Source organism: Sapajus apella, unplaced genomic scaffold (assembly GCF_009761245.1).
Source record: "Sapajus apella isolate SASKATOON/1434 unplaced genomic scaffold, GSC_monkey_1.0 scaffold21, whole genome shotgun sequence".
NCBI classification, from domain to species: Eukaryota; Metazoa; Chordata; class Mammalia; order Primates; family Cebidae; genus Sapajus; species Sapajus apella.
Genome location: NW_022436961.1, coordinates 20,548,888 through 20,570,510, shown reverse-complemented (window position 1 = coordinate 20,570,510; position 21,623 = coordinate 20,548,888). Strand labels below are relative to the sequence as shown.

General features: G+C 39.6%; 1 protein-coding gene across 3 annotated transcripts in view; it reads left to right on the top strand.

The window, feature by feature from the left end:
- Positions 1 to 5,750, top strand: part of FGL1 (fibrinogen like 1) — a 34,917-nt gene extending 29,167 nt beyond the window's left edge. The window contains exons 5-7 of one of the 3 annotated variants that reach the window (XM_032288003.1): positions 547 to 635; positions 817 to 1,004; positions 5,382 to 5,750. In XM_032288003.1, the coding sequence (XP_032143894.1) occupies positions 547 to 635; positions 817 to 1,004; positions 5,382 to 5,541 (437 nt within the window). In that variant the 3' untranslated portion in view covers positions 5,542 to 5,750. The remainder of the gene's footprint in view (positions 1 to 546; positions 636 to 816; positions 1,005 to 5,381) is intronic. The other 2 variants (XM_032288005.1, XM_032288004.1) reach the window with 2 other exon arrangements.
- The last annotated feature ends 15,873 nt before the right edge of the window (positions 5,751 to 21,623 follow it).

The window sequence follows — 21,623 nt, the reverse complement described above, 5'->3', positions numbered from 1 at the left end:
TACTAAAAATACAAAAAAAAAATTAGCTGGGCATGGTGGTGCATGCCTGTAATCCCAGCTACTCAGGAGGCTGAGGCAGGAGAATTGCCTGAACCCAGGAGGCGGTGGTTGCGGTGAGCCGAGATCGCGCCATTGCACTCCAGCCTGGGTAACATGAGTGAAACTCCGTCTCAAAAAAAAAAAAAAAAAAAAAAAAAACAACCAACCAAACAAAAAAGTCGATGTTTTCATTGTTAGATTACTTTAAGTAACAACTTGTTTTTTTCTGTTGTTCATTATTAAGTGAATTGCACTAGCTTTTACCTGTGACAGAGCTAGTAGAAATTTTTTACATTTAATATTGCATCCATCTTTTTTTTCAAATAAATTACACAATAAAATGTTCATGTTATAAATACAGTGGAGTCACTGTTCAATCTTTGAAAACTGATTCTTGGCCAAAGGAAATGGTAAAAGTAAAATAGAGCAGTGAATTATTTTTAAACCACAGTAGTCCATGTCATGTCACACATTTTTTTAAAATTATAATTTCTTGGGTTTTTTTAGAAGACTACACTTTAAAAATCGACCTTGAAGATTTTGAAAGAAACAGCCGTTACGCACAATATAAGAACTTCAAAGTTGGAGATGAAAAGGTACTACAATTTTCTGTTAAGTAAAACCATGAATTAATGCTTAAAATATGCAATATAACCCTGAAGTCAGTGGAAATAAAAATATACAGTAGAGCCTCTTCTTTTGTTTATTAAATAAACTTGATTTTAAAATGGTCATAGAGGAACTCCACTGATAGTAGAAATTGTTCTTTTTCTTTAGGATTTCTATGAGTTGAATATTGGGGAATATTCTGGAACAGCTGGAGATTCCCTTGCGGGGAATTTTCACCCTGAGGTGGAGTGGTGGGCTAGTCACCAAAGAATGAAATTCAGCACGTGGGACAGAGATCATGACAACTACGAAGGGAACTGTGCAGAAGAAGATCAGGGTGGCTGGTGGTTTAACAGGTTTGATGTCTTATGAACATAGTCGTAATGGAATTGATAGCTCACTGATAGGCATTTATTATTATTATTATCATCATCAATTATTATTATTATTTGAGACAGAGTCTTGCTCTGTTGCCCAGGCTGGAGTGCAATGGCACGATCTCAGCTCACCTAAACCTCTGCCTCCTGGGTTAAAGCGATTCTCCTACCTCAGTCTCCTGAGTCGCTGGAACTGCAGGCGCGCATTACCACACCCGGACAAGTTTTGTATTTTTAGTAGAGATGGGGTTTCGCTATGTTGGCCAGGCTGATCTCAAACACAGGACCTCATGACCTACCTACCTCGGCCTCCCAAAGTGTGGAATTACAGGAGTGAGCCACTACGCCCGGCAGACATTAATTATTAATATAATTTATGAGGTCATGTTGATCTTTATTTATAATATTAGTATTATTAAGTAATCATTCTTATTAGAATTCTAATAAGAAGCCACCGCACCCGGCCTAATTCATATGTTTTAAATTGCATGTCATTCTGGCTTCCTTCTGCACAGGAGGTGGGTCATCCCTTTGTCCGGCGTCTTCAGGCTGAAAGCGCTCCCTGCCCTTGTGACACTTAGTAGCAGTCTTAGTTATCAGATCCAGTGTTGTGGTTTCACAGTGCTTGTGTTCAAATCATCCTTATTTGACTTAATAAGGATCCCAAAGCACAAGAGCTGTAAAGCTGACATATTTTTATACAATCATAATATTTTGTTATTAGTTGTTGTTAATCTCTTACTGTGCCTAATTTAGAAACTAACTTTATCATAGGTATGTATATTATAGGAAAAAACAGAATGAACTACTGTAAATCGTTTTTTTCCTTCCTATTCCCTATTGATTTCCCCCTTAGAGTTCTGTCATTTTATAGTGAAATACATTGCCATGGTCTTCTTTTCGTTTACTACAGAGGGTACTCAGTGGTTCTTTTCAATCTATATCATGTCCTTCATTTTGGTAAATTTTATTTTCGTTATCTGCTCGTTAGTCACTTTGTAGCTGTTTCAGTTATCAGACTGAAAAAACGTAGTATGGATATACAGAATTTGGTATTATCTGTAGTTTCAACGCATCCACTAAAGGGTCTTGGAATGTATCCCCTGCAGATAAAGGGTACTACTGCAGTTGTACTCACTGTACAGACTGTTTTCTGCAGTCATTTTTTCCCTGTATTTTGCTTTAAAAAAAAAAGCATTTGAGTCCATTTAATATTTAATGATTCGTGAGGGTGCTGGAGTATTTCCAGCAGTGTGAAGGGGAGAAACAAAGTTCTCTCTCTTTTGAAGGTGATGATAGTCTTTTCCCTAGTAGTTTTCCTGTTATTTTGAAAACCATTTTCTTCACCTGTTCCTACTCCTTTCTTTCCCCCTTGTTCTTCTAAGTTAGCATGACATAAAACTTACCTGTAATTCATGAAGTTGTCTGCGAGCATCAACAATGTTTGATTTTGAAAAGAATTCTATATGCAGAAATAATTACTAATAGTATCATGAGATCAAAACCATGTACTTTATCCAGCTGACTGGCTTCTAAGACATCTGAATGAAAACTACCATTCATATTAATGTGGGCAAAGGAATGATTTACCTGACTTTAAAGATATGGGTTCAGGGAGAACAAAGAAAGGCAATTCATTAGCTGGAGCCACCCAAGTAGCCTACGCTATCCTTGGAATCAAAGGAGCTGATAAACTGTGCAGTTGAAAAATCAATAGGCATTAAAGGAGAGAAAGTAGATTGTTCTAGAAACTTGGTGCTAGCTCTTTTGCCCATGCTGGACTGCAGTGGTGTGATCTTGGCTCACTGTAACCTCCGCCTTCCGGTTTCAAGCAATTTTTCTGCCTCAGACTCCTAAGTAGCTGCTGGGACTACAGGTGTGTACCACCATGCCTAATTTTTGTATTTTTAGTAGAGACAGTGTTTCACCATGTTGGCCAGGCTGGTCTTGAACTCCTGACTTCAGTATATCCACCTGCCTCAGCCTCCCAAAGTGTTGGGATTACAGGTGTGAGCCACTGTGCCCAGCCCACTTGGTGCTGCTTCTACCATGCCTACAATTAGTGTAGTTTGACTATCATCTTTTCCTCCTTTTCACTCTTGCTGTTTTTCTGTCCCATAGTTCTTCTAATTTACATGAAATGTTGGCACTCATAAATATTACCCACCTATAAGATGTTTTTCCACATAGCAAACCAATCACTGGATGTGGATGTCTTTTGTTCTTTAGCATAGCATCTTGTGTGAGTGCTCCCAGCCACTTCTTCACCAAGGGAACCCCAATCATCCCTCAACCTAGTTTCACATCCAGGCTGTTCTAAAAACTAAAGGATGCTGGAAAATTGGTCTCAGAATAGTGAAGGTTTCTTATGTTGACCACAGAGTCAGTTTTCCCTGGGATTCAAATCATAGACCAAATACAAAAATACAGTTAGCAAGTGTCTCCAGACAGACAAATATATGCAAAAATATACATTCTGGAGACTCAATTTACCATATTTTCTTTTTCTTTTTTTTTTTTTTTTTGAGATGGAGTCTTGCTCTGTCACCAGGCTGGAGTGCAGTGGCACAATCTCGGCTCACTGCAACCTCCACCTCCTGGGTTCAAGCGATTCTTCCACCTCAGCCTCCCGAGTAGCTGGGACCACAGGCACATGCCACCACGCCCAGCTAATTTTTATATTTTTAGTAGAGACGGGGTTTCACCATGTTGGCCAGGATGGTCTCAATCTCTTGACCTCATGATACGCCCGCCTCAGCCTCCCAAAGTGCTGGGATTACAGGCGTGAGCCACTGCACCTGGCCCATATTTTCTTTTTTAACATTACTTTCCATGCTGTTTTAAAAACACAGTAGGCTTTGACATATGCAGATGTAACATACATATTTTCAACTAATACATCCATTTAAATTGGGAGAACTTTGAGAATGCTCACTAGGAGTGATCATTAAGCTGATAAGTGATTCAAGCCAGCCATTAGGCCTTATGGGTAGATTATGTGCTTTCTTGATTCAATAATTTGGGTTTTTCCATAGATGTTCAGAATTATCTCTTGTGAATGTTCTCCTTTTCTCCTAATTCTAACATCTTTTCATTAATTATATCAATAAAAAAGAATATGGTAATTTTCATAATACATATAAACTTATTACATATTCTTATATGTAAATTATACCTATCAAGGACAAAATCTGCAGACTCCAAAGGAGGAAAGGAACATTTTTAATGTCGATAACCTAACTCGCTTATCTAGGTTGGTGCAATATCTGTAAAAAATTAACTCAACAACTGGGAAAAAGTCATTATTGGTTGATGGGTGGGAAAACTTTAAATGGTGGTTTAGGTTTTATTTGCTTACTCTTGAGATTAAAATAATTGATATGCTAGCAATTTAAAGAAGGGGAGGAAGGGAGTTTGAATCATGAAAGCCAGGTCTTAGCAGCAGATGAATGAATGTGTAAGTGCAAATTTTCCAGGAAAGCCAGCAGTAGAACACCTTCCCCACGCCTTGCTTTGCTGACACTCACCTTAGCTCTTGCTAAGTACTAGGTTAACTGTTTTGAGTCAGGAGGTTGTAACGCTGGAGGTTAAAGAGATGTGTTTTTGTTTCCTTGTTTTAATTTTTTGTTTAAAGGCTGTCAATAATTGAAATGCTTATTTTTCAATGCACTGTGAGTGGCCTGGGTTCTATTTTCAGATTTGTTATGGCAGTAAAACTCACCAGTTTAAAATAACCATCTCTGAGGCCAGGTGCAGTGGCTCACACCTGTTATCCCAGCATTCTGGAAGGCCGAAGCAGGAGGATTGCTTGAGCTCAGGAGTTCAAGACCAGCCTGGGCAAAATAGAGAGACCCTGTGTCTATTAAAAAAAAATAAGGGCGGGTGCGGTGGCTCATGCCTGTCATCCTAGCACTTTGGGAGGCCGAGGCAGGCTGATCACCTGAGGTCGGGAGTTCAAGACCAGTCTGACCAACATGGACAAAACCCGTCTCTACTGGAAATACAAAATTAGCCAGGCATGGTGGCATATGCCTGTAGTCCCAGCTACTTGGGAGGCTGAGGCAGGAGAATTGCTTGAACCTGGGAGGCGGAGGTTGTGGTGAGCCGAGATCATGCCATTGCACTCCAGCCTGGGTAACAAGAGTGAAACTCCATCTCAAAAATAAAAATAAAATAAAATAAAATATTCATCTGTTGTAGACATTTCTCAGCTTTTGAAAACTAGTAAGTATTTACTTGTCTGAAAAATGGCAGAATTCATAGTTCAAAAGTTTTGAGTATTTGCTAGCAAAATTAGAGTTTCTGAACAGTATTTTTCTGGTCTAATGGTTGTTTTCTTTTCCCCCCCTCCACTAGGTGTCACTCTGCAAACCTGAATGGGTTTTACTACAGCGGCCCCTACACGGCTAAAACAGACAATGGGATTGTCTGGTACACCTGGCATGGGTGGTGGTATTCTCTGAAATCTGTGGTTATGAAAATTAGGCCAAATGATTTTATTGCAAATGTAGTTTAATCGTTCCTGCTGGGCTTTTATTTCTGCAGTTCAGCTTTTGTTTAAAGTGATTTGAAAAACAGTAATTCTGAGCATATCCATGTGCAATTATGATAACTGTTGTTGAGTACTGTTTTTCATTCTTCTTACTTGCCTTTGTTACTTAATGTACTTTCAGTATGGCAGACATGCAATATTCAACAAATAAATGTAAATTGTGTTACCATTTATTGAATTCCTGTGTACAAAAGGCTCTGATAAAAGCTTATGTCAGACAAAACACACAGAGCATAGATTATATACCATGACTTAGGAGATACAAGCATAAATGCATAATAAATTATGAATGCAATTGGCAAAACACATGACAAAATCCAGCAACGAATGGATTGCCGAATCAACTGCAGAGACAATAAATATTGAGTTGGGATTTGAACTCAGGTTTTGGATTACAGAGCGGAAACTTTTAAGCACAACCCAGGATCTTAATCACTACGAAATGCTACTCGTATTTTTAGGATGTGTATGTAGGTGATACACATCTCTCACAGGGCTCATTTTAATTCTTATGCCAATCCTGTGAGGTTATTACCATCTCCATTTGGCAGAGCTGAGAATTAGTGGGTCTGAGTTTTTGTGACTGCTCAAAGTTACCAAGTAGGGGAATAAGGCCTCAAATCCAAGTCTTCTGATGCTAAATCAAATGTTTTGCCGCCATCCTATAGCTTGTTCTGGATAGAACTCGGATTGGTGCAGAGTAGGGAAAGAACATTTCAAATGAGAGTAAAAGATACCCCAAAAGGCCGGGTGCAGTGGCTCACGCCAGTAATTCCCAGAAGTCTGGGAGGCTGAGGCACATGGATCTCTTGAGGCCAGGAGTTTGAGACCAGCCTGGCCAAAATAATGAAACCCTGTTTCTCCAAAAAATACAAAAATTAGCTGGGCATGGTGGTGTGAGCCTGTAATCCCAGCTATTCAGGAGACTGAGGCAGGAGAATTGCTTGAAGCCGGGAGGCAGAGGTTGCAGTGGGCCGAGATTGTGCCACTACACTCCACCCTGTCCAGTAGTGTGAGACTCCGTCTCAGAAAATAAAAAAAAAAGATACTCTAAAAAATATTTGTGTGCCAACTACATGCCAGGCACAGAGGATATAGTTAAGCCCACATGAGCTTAGTTTTTTGATAAAGATATACACTAATCATAGAATCACAAAATGTACATAATTTAAAAGCTGATATGTATGAAGTAAACATATGACCCTGGGAAATGTATACCAGGAGGATCTGACCTGGCTTGGGGATAGGGGATCAGAAGAGCTCCCCAGAACAACTGACTTTTTAGCTGAGACCTTTTAACAACATGTATGTGGGGAGATATTGCATGCAGAGGAAACCATGTGTGTAAAGTACACACAGCAGGGAAGTGCTTGGGAACAGACGTTTAGAGAGCCAATATAGTTTAGTGATCCTTAAGTCCTTAAGCCAAGGATTCTGCCACTTAATAGCTATGTGACCTTCAGTAGGCAACTTAACTTCTCTGCACCTTAGCTATCTTATCTGCTAGATAACGATTATGCTAGTACCTGCCTCATAGAGTTGCTTTGAGAATTATAAAAGCATACCACTTAGCATAATGCCTTGCACAAAGTAAGCATTAAATAAGAACTACTTTTTTCTCCTTTAAAAGCTTTTCTTCTTTTGATCTCCTAATTGTGTGAGTTCTTCAGGCTACTACTTGAGCAATTAAGCCCATATTTAAAATTGTTACTGATGATCCATTGTTTATAGCTTACCAACGCGCGGGTTCTAGGGATGTGTCATGATTAGTGAAGTAGGCATTAAGGGATAGTAATGATAGATGCCTTTGAAATTGTATGCCACATAAGCATATTAAGGATAGTTCGTACTTTATTCTCTAAATCAGTGTTTCCCAAGCGGCACTTCTCAGACTTTAATGTCATACAAATCAACTGAAGATCTTGCTAAAATGTAATTGATTCCAGGGTGGGGCCTAATATTAGGGTTTTCTAACAAGTTTCTAGATGATGCAGATATTGCTGGTCTAGGAATTACACTTTGAAAAGCAAAAAGCTGGAGAACCATAATTCTATGAGATATCGGTAGTTTAGTACAGGAAGAAGAAAAGGGCTGCTTGATCAACTACATTCAGGAGTTGATATATTCAACAGAATTCAACAGGGTTCTTCTGAGAATTTCTCAGTTCCTCTAATTTTCTAATGTGCATTCTGAAGCTCTAAGGACACATAGCATGTAGCATTTTTATATCTAGTTAAGAGTGTGTTCTGCTGCAAGGTATAAATCGCCTAATTATGGAAGTCCAAACAAATAAGTGTAAGGGTTATTGCTGAGTTTAAAATGAGGAAACTGAGGCCAGTATAAGAAAATTGTATGCCAATTTATTCAGCTCCTGGGTGAGGTGCTATGGTGGGAGAAAAAGGCCACAGAAGTCAAGGCTGACTTCCTGGGTTTTTGTGGGGTTTTTGTGGCTATGGGTAACGAGCAACAGCTGGGTGCTCTGATTGGCTCCAGGGGAGCGGGATTGGGACGGGGTGGGCCGCTATTGGTTGGTGGGTTTTTGGGCGGGTTTTTCTAGTGAAAGAGCCGGCCAGGGTTGCATCAGCCGGAGCCTTCCAGGTGAATCGTGTGCAGAGCTAGGTGCCGAGTGCAGAGGCAAGTGCCGGGAGCAGAGACCGATGCCGAGTGCAGAGATAGGTGCTGGGTGCACAGTTAGGTGCCTGGTGCAGAATAGGAGGGTGTGTCCGGTCTCCTGGTGAGGCAGCTGGCCTTACAATGAGGATTTATTCATCTTCTGTAGTGAGAACTCAGGAGGTAAGCAGTTGTTGACCTATGTTCAGCGCAGCATGGCGGCTGATGTCCCTGCAGTTAATTTAGCCAGCCCATCCTTAAAAATTGCAAATTGGCTACTGCTGTTCCTGCTTTGAGTTCATGTTAAAAGCAGTAAGAAAAGCAAAGGGTCAACAGACTTCAGTTTATCCCTCGTTGGTCAGAATTATATCATATGTTCACTCCGTCTGGAAGTATGATCAGGAAAAAGAAGATTTTATGATCTCTATAGAATGTGTAGGCAAAGGAGAAATGTTTGTCGTGGTTCTTGATTGTTTTTCAGTGCCGTCTTGTGGGAACAGCGCTCGGTAGAACACACGTTGATAAGCTATAAATAATGGATTATCAGCGACAATTTAAAAGGTTCACTTAATTGCTCATGTAGTAGCCTGAAGAACTTCCACAATTAGGAGATTAAAAGCAGAAAAGCTTTTAAAGAAGAAAAAAAATGATTCCATAGAGAAGTGGGAGGAGAGCTAAACAAGTTATGGTGTTATGTAAACCGCAGTTTTCCAACGCAGAAGGAATAATTTTTAAAACTTTAAATACCATAAAATAATGGAAGAGAAGTTCTAATGAACAATCATGGCCAGGTGCAGTGGCTCACGCCTATAATCCCAGCACTTTTGGAAGCTGAGGCAGGAGAATCACTTGAACTCGGGAGGCGGAGGTTGCAGTGAGCCGAGATTGTGCCACTGCACTGTGGCCTAGGCAATGAGAGCGAAGCTCTTTTTAAAAAAAAAAAAAAAAAAAAAAGACCACTGGACTTAGTGATAATGTTATGTGTGTTCTGAAATTCATTTCAATGGAATGGTAGGGAGCTCTAGGCCAGGGAAAAAAAGCAGTTAGAAAGAATAGATTGGGGCCTGGTGCAGTGGCTCACACCTGTACTCCCAGCACTTGGGGAGGCTGAGGCAGGTGGATAAACTGAGGTCGGAGTGTGAGACCGGCCTGGCTAACGTGGTAAAACCTTGTCTCTATTAAAAAATCCAACAATTAGCCAGACATGGTGGCAAATGCTTGTAATCCCAGCTGCTCGGGAGGCTGAGGCACGAGAATTGCTTGAACTCGGGAGGCGGAGGTTGCAGTGAACCGACATTGCGCCATTGCATTCCAGCCTGGGCAACAGAGCAAGACTCCGTCTTAAAAAAAAAAAAAAAAAAAGAATTGACACATGAAAATATCCTATATAATCTTATGCATATAGAGAAGTTTTTGTTGGTGTTTTATCAGGACTATGAAAAGTAAGTTATGCTCTCATTGATACTTTAAAAAGGTATACATAACTCATATACATGTGGAAAAAATTCTGCATGTATACGGCATTGCGGTTACCTCAGGAGACTGGGCTTGCAGATGTAATGAAAGGACGCTCTTTTTTTTTTTTTTTTTTTTTTTAATTTGAGGCAGAGTCTCGCTCTAGCGCCAGGCTGGAGTGCAGGGGTGCGATCCCGGCTCACTGCTGCTTCCGTTTTCGGGTTTCAAGCAATTCTCCCGCCTCAGCCTCCGGAGGAGCCCGGACCACAGTCGCGCACCACCACGCCCGGCTAATTTTTTGTACTTTTAGTAGAGACGGGTTTCACCATGTTGGCCGGGATGGCCTGTATCTCTTGATCTCGTGATCCGCCCACGCTGGCCTCCCAGAGTGCTGGGATTACAGGCATGAGCCACCGTGCCTGGCCAGGGACACTCCTTTTTATATTGCATACCATTTAATGCTGTGAAATGTTTTCTCATATGCGCATAGTACCTATTTAATAATAATACTTTTTCTATTAGCAAAGTGAAAAAAATCAGTTGTTGATCCTAAGGAAACAAATCAAATGACATTAAGGTTATAATTCTATCAGGTGTTTTATATGTAGGTTTGGCAATTTAGCTCATTTCAACCATCGTGACACTGAACTGCTATCAAGCTGTGCTGTGAATATGTCAGCCACCAGTCACATGTGGCTCCTGCTTACTTGAAATAAACCCAGTCCTCATTCAGATGAGCTGTCAGTATAAAACAAACAATGGATTTTGAAGACATAGTATTCCAGAAAAAGCAAACACTTCCAAAAATAAGAATAATTTTATGTTGGTTACATTGTTAAATAATACTTTGGATGGATGAGGCTAAATAAAGTATATCACTAAAACTAATTAGACCTCCAAAGTTTTACTTTTTAAAGTTTATTATTAGAAATTTTAAAATTATGGGGCGGGGCGCGGTGGCTCACGCCTGTAATCCCAGCACTTTGGGAGGCCGAGGCGGGTGGATCACGAGGTCAAGAGATCGAGACCATCCTGGTCAACATGGTGAAACCCCGTCTCTACTAAAAATACAAAAATTAGCTGGGCATGGTGGCACGTGCCTGTAATCCCAGCTACTCAGGAGGCTGAGGCAGGAGAATTGCCTGAACCCAGGAGGCGGAGGTTGCGGTGAGCCGAGATCACGCCATTGCACTCCAGCCTGGGTAACAAGAGCGAAACTCCGTCTCAAAAAAATAAATAAATAAATAAATAATAAAATAAAATATATAAAAAAATAAAAAATAAATAAAATTATATATATTGGCCAGATGCGGTGGCTTACACCTGTAATCTCAACACTTTGAGAGGCCAAGGTGGGTGAATCAATCACTTGAGGTCAGGAGTTTGAGACCAGCCTGCCCAACATGGCAAAACCCCGTCTCTACTAAAAACACAAAAATTAGCCAGGTGTGGTGGTGCACTGTAACTCTGGAGACTGAGGCATGAGAATCGCTTGAACCTGGGAGGTGGAGGTTGCAGTGAGCCGATATTGCACCATTGTATGTCAGCCTAAACGACAGAGTGAATCTTGGTCTGAGAGGAAGGAAGGAAGGAACGGAGGGAGAAAGGGAGGAAGAGAGGAAGGGAGGGAGGGAGGGAAAGAGAAATAGAGAAAAAAAGAAAGAAATTTTGAAATTACATATATTGCGCTCATTACCAGCTTGTCTTATATTTTTATTTGGACAGTAATGTCAAAGAATTTTCATTCAACCTGTATACCATGTGGCTACAATCTGCATAAATCGTATATGTTTGTTTGAAGGTGACAGTTGAGTGAATTAATGTTTTCTAAAAACCTAAATATACTTTTCTTTTTTTAAAAAAAAAAGTATATCCAGGCTGGGTGCGGTGGCTCACACCTGTACTTCCAGCATTATGGGAGGCCAAGGTAGCACATTACCTGAGGTCAGGAGTTTGAGACCAGCCTGGCCAACATGGTGAAACCTGAACTCTACTAAAAATACAAAAATTAGCCTGGCATAGTGGTGGTCGTTGGTAATCCCAGCTGCTCAGGAGGCGGAGGCAGGAGACTTGCTTGAACTTGGAATGTGGAGGTTTCAGTGAGCCGAGGTTGCACTATCGCACTCCAGCCAGGGCAACAGGAGTGAAACTCTGTCTCAAAAAAAGAAAAAAATACAGTCCAACAGTTAAAAAAAAATTATCAAACACCAACTGTGTTACACAGTGCTAAGTGTTGCAAATACAGCATACATAAACATAATTTGCTTTTAAAGAACTTAGACCCTGTAGGGGAGATATTTCCTTTTTAAAATACTATTTATAGAAAAATATTGAGGCTATTGTAAGCCCAAGACGTCACTACGAACAGGGACTGCTATTGTAAAATCATGTGAAAATAGATTTACACAGCTTATTAGAAAAAGGCTAAATATTCTTTCATCTTTCATTCATTCTCTTATAAGGGGTTCCAAGTAGATTTTTTTCAACTTTTTAGTTTCTGGGGGTACATGTGCAGGTTTGTTACATGGGTAAATTGCATGTCACTGAGGGTTGGTGTATGAATGATCCCATTACCCAGGTAGTGAGAATAGTACCTAATAGGTAGTTTTCCGAACCTCCCTCCTCTAGTAGTGTCCACTGCCTATGGCTGCCATCTTTATGTCCATACGTATTCAATATGCCTAGCTCCCACTTATAAGTGAGGTTATGTGGTATTTTGTTTTCTGTTCCTGCTTTGATTTGTTTAGTACAAAGACCTCCAGCAGCATCCACATTGCTGCAAAGGACATAATTTCATTCCTTTTTATGGCTGTGTAGTATTCCTTGGTGTACGTGCACTTTATCCAGTCTATCATTGATGGGCGTCCAGGTTGATTCCATATCTTTGCTATTGTGAATATTTCTGTGATGAGTATATGAACTCACGTGTCTTTTTTGTAGAATGATTTATTTTCCTTTGGATATATACTCAGTAGTGAGATTGCTGGGTTGAATGGTAGTTATGTTTCAAGTTCTTTAAGAAATCTCCAAACTGTAGGCCAGGTGCAGTGACTTACACCTGTAATCTCAGCACTTTGGGAGGCCAAGGTGAGTGGATCATCACCTGAGGTTAGGGGTTCAAGACCAGCCTGGGCAACACAGTGAAACCTCGTTTCCACTAAAATACAAAAATTAGCTGGGTGTGATGATACACACCTGTAATCTTACCTACTCAGAGGCTGAGGTAAGAGAATTACTTGAACTCAGGAGGTAGAGTTTGCAGTGAGCTGAGATCATGCCACTGCACTCCAGCCTGGGCTACAGAGTGAGATTCTGTCTTAAAGAAAAGGAAAAAGGAAAAGAAAGAAATCTCCACATTGCTTTCCCCAGTGGCTGAACGAATGTGCATTCCCACTAAAATTGTGTAACTGCTCCCTTTTCTCCACAGGCTCATCAACATCTGTTGTGTTTTATATATATGCATATGCATACACATTATATATATATATATATATATATATAATTCAATAGCTTTTGGGGTACACGTGGTTTTTGATTACATGGATGAATTGTACAGTGGTGAAGTCTGAGTGTTAGTGCACCCATCACCTGAGCAGTGTACAGTGTACCCAATATGTAGTTTTTTTTTTTTATTATACTATAAGTTCTGGGGTATATGTGCAAATCATGCAGGATTTTTACATAGGTATACACATGCCATGGTGGTTTGCTGCATCCATCCCCCCATCACCTACATTAGGTATTTCTCCTAATGCTATCCCTCCCCAATGCCCCCGCCTCCTGTTATCCCTTCCCCTAGCTCCCCCACTCCCCAGCAGGCTCCCGTGTGTAATGTTCTCCTCCCTCTATCCATGTGTTCTCATTGTTCAACACCCACTTATGAGTGAGAACATGTGGTGTTTGGTTGTATCGGTTTGCTGAGAATGATGGTTTCCAGCTTTATTCATGTCCCTGCAAAGGACATGAACTCATCCTTTTTTATGGCTGCATAGTATTCCATGGTGTATATATGCCACATTTTCTTTATCCAGCCTGTCATTGATGGGCATTTGGGTTGGTTCCAAGTCTTTGCTTAACAAGTATTTCCAGGACTTGAGCTCAGATCTGGACCAAGCAGACCTAATAGACATCTACAGAACTCTCCACCCCAAATTCACAGAATATACATTCTTCTCAGCACCACATCATGCTTACTTTAAAATTGATAGCATAATTGGAAGTAAGTCACTCCTCAGCAAATGCAAAAGAACGGAAATCATAGCAGACAGTCTCTCAGACCACAGTGCAATCAAATTAGAACTCAGGATTAAGAAACTCACTCAAAACTACACAACTACATGGAAACTGAACAACCTGCTCCTGAATGACTACTGGATAAATAATGAAATGAATGCAGAAATAAAGGTGTTCTTCAAAACCAACGAGAATGAAGACACAACGTGCCAGAATCTCTGGGACACATTTAAAGCAGTGTCTAGAGTGAAATTTATAGCACTAAATGCCCAACACCCTAATATCACAATTAAAAGAACTAGAGGAGCAAGATCAAACAAATTCAAAAGCTAGGAGAAGACAAGAAATAACTAAGAGCAGAACTGAAGGAGATAGAGACACACAAAAAAACCCTTCAAAAAATCAATGAATCCAGGAGCTGGTTTTTTGAAAAGATCAATAAAACAGATAGACTGCTAGCCAAACTAATAAAAAAGAAAAGAGAGAAGAATCGAATGGATGCAATAAAAAATGATAAAGGGGATATCACCACTGATTTCACAGAAATACAGACTACCATCAGAGACAACTCTATGCAAATAAACTCTATTACCACAAACAGCTCTATACACATAAACCAATATGTAGTTTTTAAATCCCTCAGTCCCCTTCTCTCCCCACTTCTGAGTCTCCAAAGGCCATTATACCTCTATGTGCCTTCGGGTACCCATAGCTTAGCTCCCACTTAGAAGTGAGAGCATATGGTATTTGGTTTCCCATTCCTGGGTTACTTCACTTAGAATAATAGCCTTCAGCTCCATTCAAGTTGCCACAAAAGATATTATTTCTCTCTTTATGGCTGAGTAGTACGAGTAGTATTCCACAGTGTATATATGCCACATTCTCTTTATCCACTCATCAGTTGATGGGCGCTTAGCTTGGTTCCATATCTTTGCAACTGTGCACTGTGCTGTGATAACCATACGTATGCAGGTGTGTTTTTGATATAATGAACATCTGTTTTCTTTAAAAGCTTTTAATAATAGCCATCCTGACTGATGTCAGATGGTATCTCAATGTGGTTTTGCCTTGCATTTCTCTGATGGCTAGTAATGTTGATCATTTGTTCATATATTTGTTGGCTGCATGTATGTCTTTCAAAAGAGATTTCTGAATGGTGACTTCTAACCTCATCACACCACACACACACACACACACACACACACACACACACACACATTCACACATATACTGGCTTTGTTTTGAGGAGTCCTAATGGCTGTTTTTATTATTATTTTTTAGTGAGATTATTATTAGTGAGATTATAAGTTTCTGGTTGCACTTTCATGGCTTGTCTGTATTCATTTCTTTTTATGTAGGTTTGAACACAGCCTAGAAGAATTCTATATTGGGCATGCATTGTGTCATAAGACTATACCCTTTGTTCACACGTTACAGTATGTGGCAATCATCAAACTCTATAAAAGGAACTGTTACAACAGAAATAACAAATAGAAAACAATTATTTATTTATTATTTATTTACTTATTTATTTATTTAGAGACAAGGTCTTGCTTTGTTACCCAGGTTGGAGTGCAATGGCAATACCATAGCTCTCTGCAGCCTCAAACTCCTGGGCTTAAGTGATCCTCCCACCTCAGCCTCCTGAATAGCTGGGACTACAGGTTCGTGGCACCACACCTGGCTATGAGAGAATAATTTTAGATGGAGATTCAGTTATCGTTCTTCCAGTTAGTAAGCCCTAGAGACATTTAGAACTTTAAAATGAGAATTGTTTTTATTATTATTTTTTAATCATTATTTTAAAATGTTTAAATAAAATGTTACTTTTTAGCTTTTTAATGGGAGAAATGAGTACTTCTGATACTGTTAAAAGATTCTCAGGTTCTTTAGATCAGCATTCATAGCCCAATAAACAACTTGAGTTTGGAATGATCACTTCTCTGAAAGTTAGTTTTCTCATCTGTCAAGTGTGGACATTAAAACTGGCTTGAAAAAGTTGTTATGTGAATTGAATGATGAGATACAGTGAAAAAGCATCTAGCACTGTCTGGCAATATAGTAGGTCATATTGAATCTCACTGGACAGAGATAAATGAAATTATAATCAATAATTATGTATTTAATATGTTCACAAGCCCAGGTATTTACCTCATCATCCAAATTCAAAACTTTTTTTGTTTATTTTTTGAGACGGAGTCTCACTCTGTTCCCCAGGCTGAAGTTCAGTGGTATGATCTCAGCTCACTGCAACCTCCGCCTCCTGGGTTCAAGTGATTCTCCTGCCTCAGCCTCCTGAGTAGCTGGAACTAAAGGCACGTGCCACCACACCTGAGTAATTTTTTGTATTTTTAGTAGAGACGAGGTTTCACCACGTTGGTCAGGCTGGTCTTGAACTCCTGACCTCATGTGATCTGCCTACCTCGGCCTCCCAAAATGCTGGAATTACAAGCGTGAGCTACCTCGCCCAGCCAAAAACTGAATATTAGCAGAAACAACTGTAGAATAAAATAGGAGTAACATGGACTTGATATCAATTCTTATTTCAATAAATGCATCTTCTTAACTCCTGATACTTGGGAAACTGATTATGTGTATGTGATATACCATGTGACATACAGTGACATGTAATTTGACTCTAGGAATTAAACAATCAAGTTTGCTCTTCTAAAGGTTTTTTTTTATTTCATATGAGTTTCCCAAATCTAACCAAAGTGATTTTGTGATACCAGATGGCTGCTCTTTAACAGCATTTAAAAAAATAACTACCTAGTTTATCTTTCGTTTGATCATAAGATATTCTTGTAGAAAAATTCAAAATGCAGAAATGTTCAAGGGGAAAAATAAACACTATTCATCAACCAGAACTAACCCATGTTATTATTTGGGGATTATTCTTTGGTTTTGTTTTTCTTTTGCTTTGCTACCAATAATTGGGGAAATGTATTTTATATGTACATTAATTACGTTCAATCCTATATAATGTAGCATTACATTTTCCCTCTTTTACTTAATGCAGTACTGTGATTTAAATATATCCCCGGGGCTGGGCACAGTGGCTCACACCTGTAATCCCAGCACTTTGGGAGGCCGAGGCGGGCGGATCATGTGGTCAGGAGATTGAGACCATCCTGGCTAATACGGTGAAACCCTGTCTCTATTAAAATACAAAAAATTAGCCAGACGTAGTGGTGCACGCCTGTAGTCCCATCTACTCGGGAGGCTGAGACAGGAATCACTTGAACCCAGGAGTGGGAGGTTGCAGTGAGCTGAGATTGAGCCACTGCACTCCAGCCTGGATGACAGAGTGAGACTCTGTCTCAAACAAACAAACAAAAAAACCATACCCTCAAGTTATTAGAATATATTTTCATACACGATTTTGAAGTTTCTATAAAACATTATCATAAGGTTATTTCTCCATTGACCATTCATTTTTTAAATATTTATTTATTTTTTAATATTTTATTTTTTAAATATTTAGGCTAAACAAATATATTTGTACACAATAATTTTGTTTTGTTTTCTGAATTATTTATAAGATAAACTTGCAGACATGAAATTGCGGAATTCCTTTTCCAAAGGTTATGTGAATTTGCCTTTCTTGATCAAAGTAAGAATTTAGGCTTGGCCACCCAAGTAGCCTCATCCTAAATGTTCAAAGTTAAGTGTTTTCTATTAGAAATTAATTTTTAAATTTTTTCATAGTGTTAAACTGTATTCAACAAAAACTCTTAATTTGTATTTAATATTTTACTCTTTTGAATAACCATAGGCAAACTGTTTTATCCTTTGAAGGAAATATGCTGCCAGTTTGATCATTTAAAAATTATTAAGAACTACTGTGTGTGCAAGTATTTTTTTCAAATGATGACTTCTTTTCCTCTGGGTAGATACCCAGTATTAATCCAGATACCTACTATTAATCCCAGCAGTGTGATTGCCATCAATGAGTGGATAAAGAAACTGTGGTATATATACCATGGGATACTATTTGGCCATAGAAAGGAATGAAATAGAGGCATTTGCAGCAACCTGGAGGGAAATGGAGACCATTAGTCTAAGAGAAGCAACTCAGGAATGGAAAACCAGACGTGGTATGTTCTCACTCATAACTGGGAGCTAAGCTATGAGGACGCAAAGGCATAAGAATGATACAATGGGCTCTGGGGACTTGGGGGAAAGGGTGGGAAAGGGGTGAGGGATAAAAGACTACACGTTAGATACAGTGTATACTGCTCAGGTGATGAGTGCACCAAAATCTCACAAATCACCGCTGAAGAGCTTATTCATGTAATGAAACATCACCTGTTCCCCAAAAACCTGTGTGAAAAAAATAAGAACTGCTGAGTGTTAGGTGCTGGGTGTGGTCACAGTGATGTAGTGGTGAATATTACAGAGTTCCTGTTCTCAAGGAACTGACAGGTCTAGTTTTGGAGAAAGACAAGTAAACACATAGGCAGTTACTCCACACCGAGTGATAAACAAGATGATCTTGGGTTTTGCTCTTGCCCAAGAAGATTCAAGTCAAGCTCTTTGGGTTCTACCTTTTGTCTTTGCCATTTCTTAGGTGGTCAATTCTTTTACATCTCAGTGTTGAATATTCTTATCTCTAAAATATGAATAATACTGTAACTACCCCATGGTATTGTTGTGAAGATTAAATGAGACAATACATTTTAATAATTGTATCATTCTTATGCTTGGCACATAAGTATTTCAGAAATATTTGCAATGATGATGATAATAGAGAAGAAGAAGATAACAAAGGAATTTGGAAATGGTAAATTGGAGTGCTGTGTGACTTTCACCAGTAGTTGAATTTGTGAGATGAGAGGAGATGGTCAGAGGAGGTTTTTCAGAGGAGATAGCATGTAAAATAAATTATGAATCTGGGTAAACTATGTCTTCTAGAAGAGCCCAGCAGTGCACGTTTTTTAACGTTACTGGCATTTAGAATACTCAAAATTAAGGTATTAAAAATTGGTTTAGACATGATATGGTCCAGTGGGCTTAGGGGAGCCTTAGATTCTGACAACATTCCTCAGGGTATTACAAAGACAAGGAAAATCTTTCCCTTTTTCCTTTTATTCAGCACAGCTCAGTTTTTGCCTATTTTATTTTATTTTTAATTGTATTTTTTGAGATGGAGTCTTGCTCTGTTGCCCAAGCTGTAGTGCAGTGGTGCCATCTCGGCTCACTGCAACCTCTGCCTCCTGGGTTCAAGCAATTCTCCTGTCTCAGCCTTCCAAGTAGCTGGAACTACAGGCGCTCACCACCACACCTGGGTCATTTTTGTATTTTTAGTAGAAATGGGCTTTTACCATATTGGTCAGGTTGGTCTTGAACTCCTGACCTGAGGTGATCCACCCAAAGTGCTTCAATTACAGGCCTGAGCTACCACACCCAGCCTGTTTTTATGTATTTTGATTCCACACAACACTTTGCAGTTTGTGAAAACAGAAAACCTTTTAATCTCTAAAAGAAGGTTTAGACTTCTTCATTTTATAGCTCAAGAAAATTCCTGGCTGGGCACGGTGGGGCTCATGCCTGTAATCCCAGTGCTTTGGGAGGCCAAGGCAGGAGGATAGCTTGAGGCAAAAAGTTTGACGCCAGCCTGGGCAACAAAGCAAGAACCCCATTCCTACAAAAACAATCAAAAATTAGCTAGTTATGATGGTGTGCACCTGTAGTCCTGAGAGTACTTGAGAGGCTGAGAAAGGAGGATCACTGGAGCTCAGGAGTTTGAGGCTGCAGCAAGCTATGATTTTACCACTGCATGCCAGCCTGGGCAAGAGAGTGAGACCCTGTCTCAAAAAAAAAAAAAAAAAATCTGCATTTTTGAGATAACATGTATTTCTGGTAATGGACTTTCTTGCTCTCTTGACTCAGAACAATTAACAAGCATTGCAAATCCAAAACTGTATCCTGTGTTCTAATAAATACCAGCACTTCACTCAAAACACTGCCTTAAAAAGCACATACCCAATACAAACTCTGCTGCTTGCTCGGCAAGTCCAAGACAAGCTTCAACCTCTCAAAGAGGAAAAGAGTGAATTAAGTATTTCATCACAGCAAGCTGACGGAGTCTCGGGAGAAAATGACACAGGGTATTGTCTCCTTAACTCCTGAGGGGTTGGCATCACTTTCAGTTTCTAGGCCTTTCTAATTATAGATGTGCTGTGTAACATTGCCTCCACCTGTACCTATCATAATAACAATATTCAGCACTTAACATTATCAAAGACCTTTCCAGCTTGAACTAATTAATTCATACAATTCCAACCACCTGGGACAGACTGTATTATTATCCAGGTTTTATAGACACAGAAACACTTCAAAAGACATTTCTCCAAGGTCATACAGAAATTGGAATGGGGCCAGGAGCATATCTTAGAAGAATTAGATCTTTAAGTTTATTAGAACATGATAACCTTACCCAGACTATCTAGATGTGAGTGCAATTTGATTTTTTTTTCCTTCAGGGTGCCAAACAGATGCCTCTTTGTTGGATACTAGATCCTTGTTTGATTTCTGCTGTGGCTTCTCTCCCAGAGAGAATGATCATGCACCTCATAATTTTTTTGAATACAGGGTAATTCTGAAGGTCTTAAAGGTGGCTAATATATGCCAGCTGTTTCATCTCTTTTACTTCTCTCCTTTATTCCACCTGCAGTATCTCTTCACAGTTGAGTGGTAGTAGAACACAGAGCCGTTGAATTGTAAAATGAAACCTTAGAAAAGTCAGCTAGCTATAAAGCCTTCTCTGTCCTCTTCTGGTGACCAACTAATTGAGATTCTTAGGAATCATATGCGCTTCAAAGAAGGTCCTTTATAGAAAATATCAGCTTTTTAATCACTAGTTTTTTTAAAAAGATTAAAAATAGCCCATGCTTCCTTAGTTACAGGAAAGCTACATCTGAAACTACAGTAAGCAGCTTTGGGGTGGAAAATCACCAATCCCCTTCAACTTGTGCCCTATACTAATAATTGTGGTTTGAAAGAATCTTAACGTCCTCATGCATGCATTTACTTGTGTTGAACAGATAGGAAATAAACATTTTCCTTCCCTCCCTCCCTTCCTTCCTTCCTTCCTTCCTTCCTTCCTTTTTTTGAGACAGAGTCTCACTCTGTCACCCAGGCTGGAGTGCAGTGGTGCGATCTTGGCTCACTGCAACCTCCACCTCCCGGAGTTCAAGTGATTCTCCTGCCTCAGCCTCCCGAGTAGCTGGGACTACAGGCACGTGCCACCACACCCAGCTAATTTTTTGTATTTTTAGTAGAGACAGGGTTTCACCATGTTAGCCAGGATGGTCTCGATCTCCTGACCTTGTGATCCACCTGCCTCAGCCTCCCAAAGTGCTGGGATTATAGGTGTGAGCCACTGATAAAATTTTCTACAAAGTAATCTCTTTCTAAAAAGTCAGAAGCAGATAGACTTTCACACAGACAATGATTATGCAAAATAAAGCAATGCCAAATTAAAATAAAATTTTAACAAAGGCTCTATGTAGACTCAGAGATCAGCACAATCAGGAAAAAGAAAGCTCTGAAAACTTTTGGAGTCTGTTAGGAATATGGTGAATGTGATTGAGAATTCTTTCTAAATACGGATCTTTTGAAATCCACGTTCAAAGAACATCTGTATATTGTTTTTATGAGAGTCACCATGTAGTAGAATGACTAACTCGGAGGAATTAAGAGTTTGGAGAACTGAGTATTTTACTCTTAGGGCTGTTTTTCATATC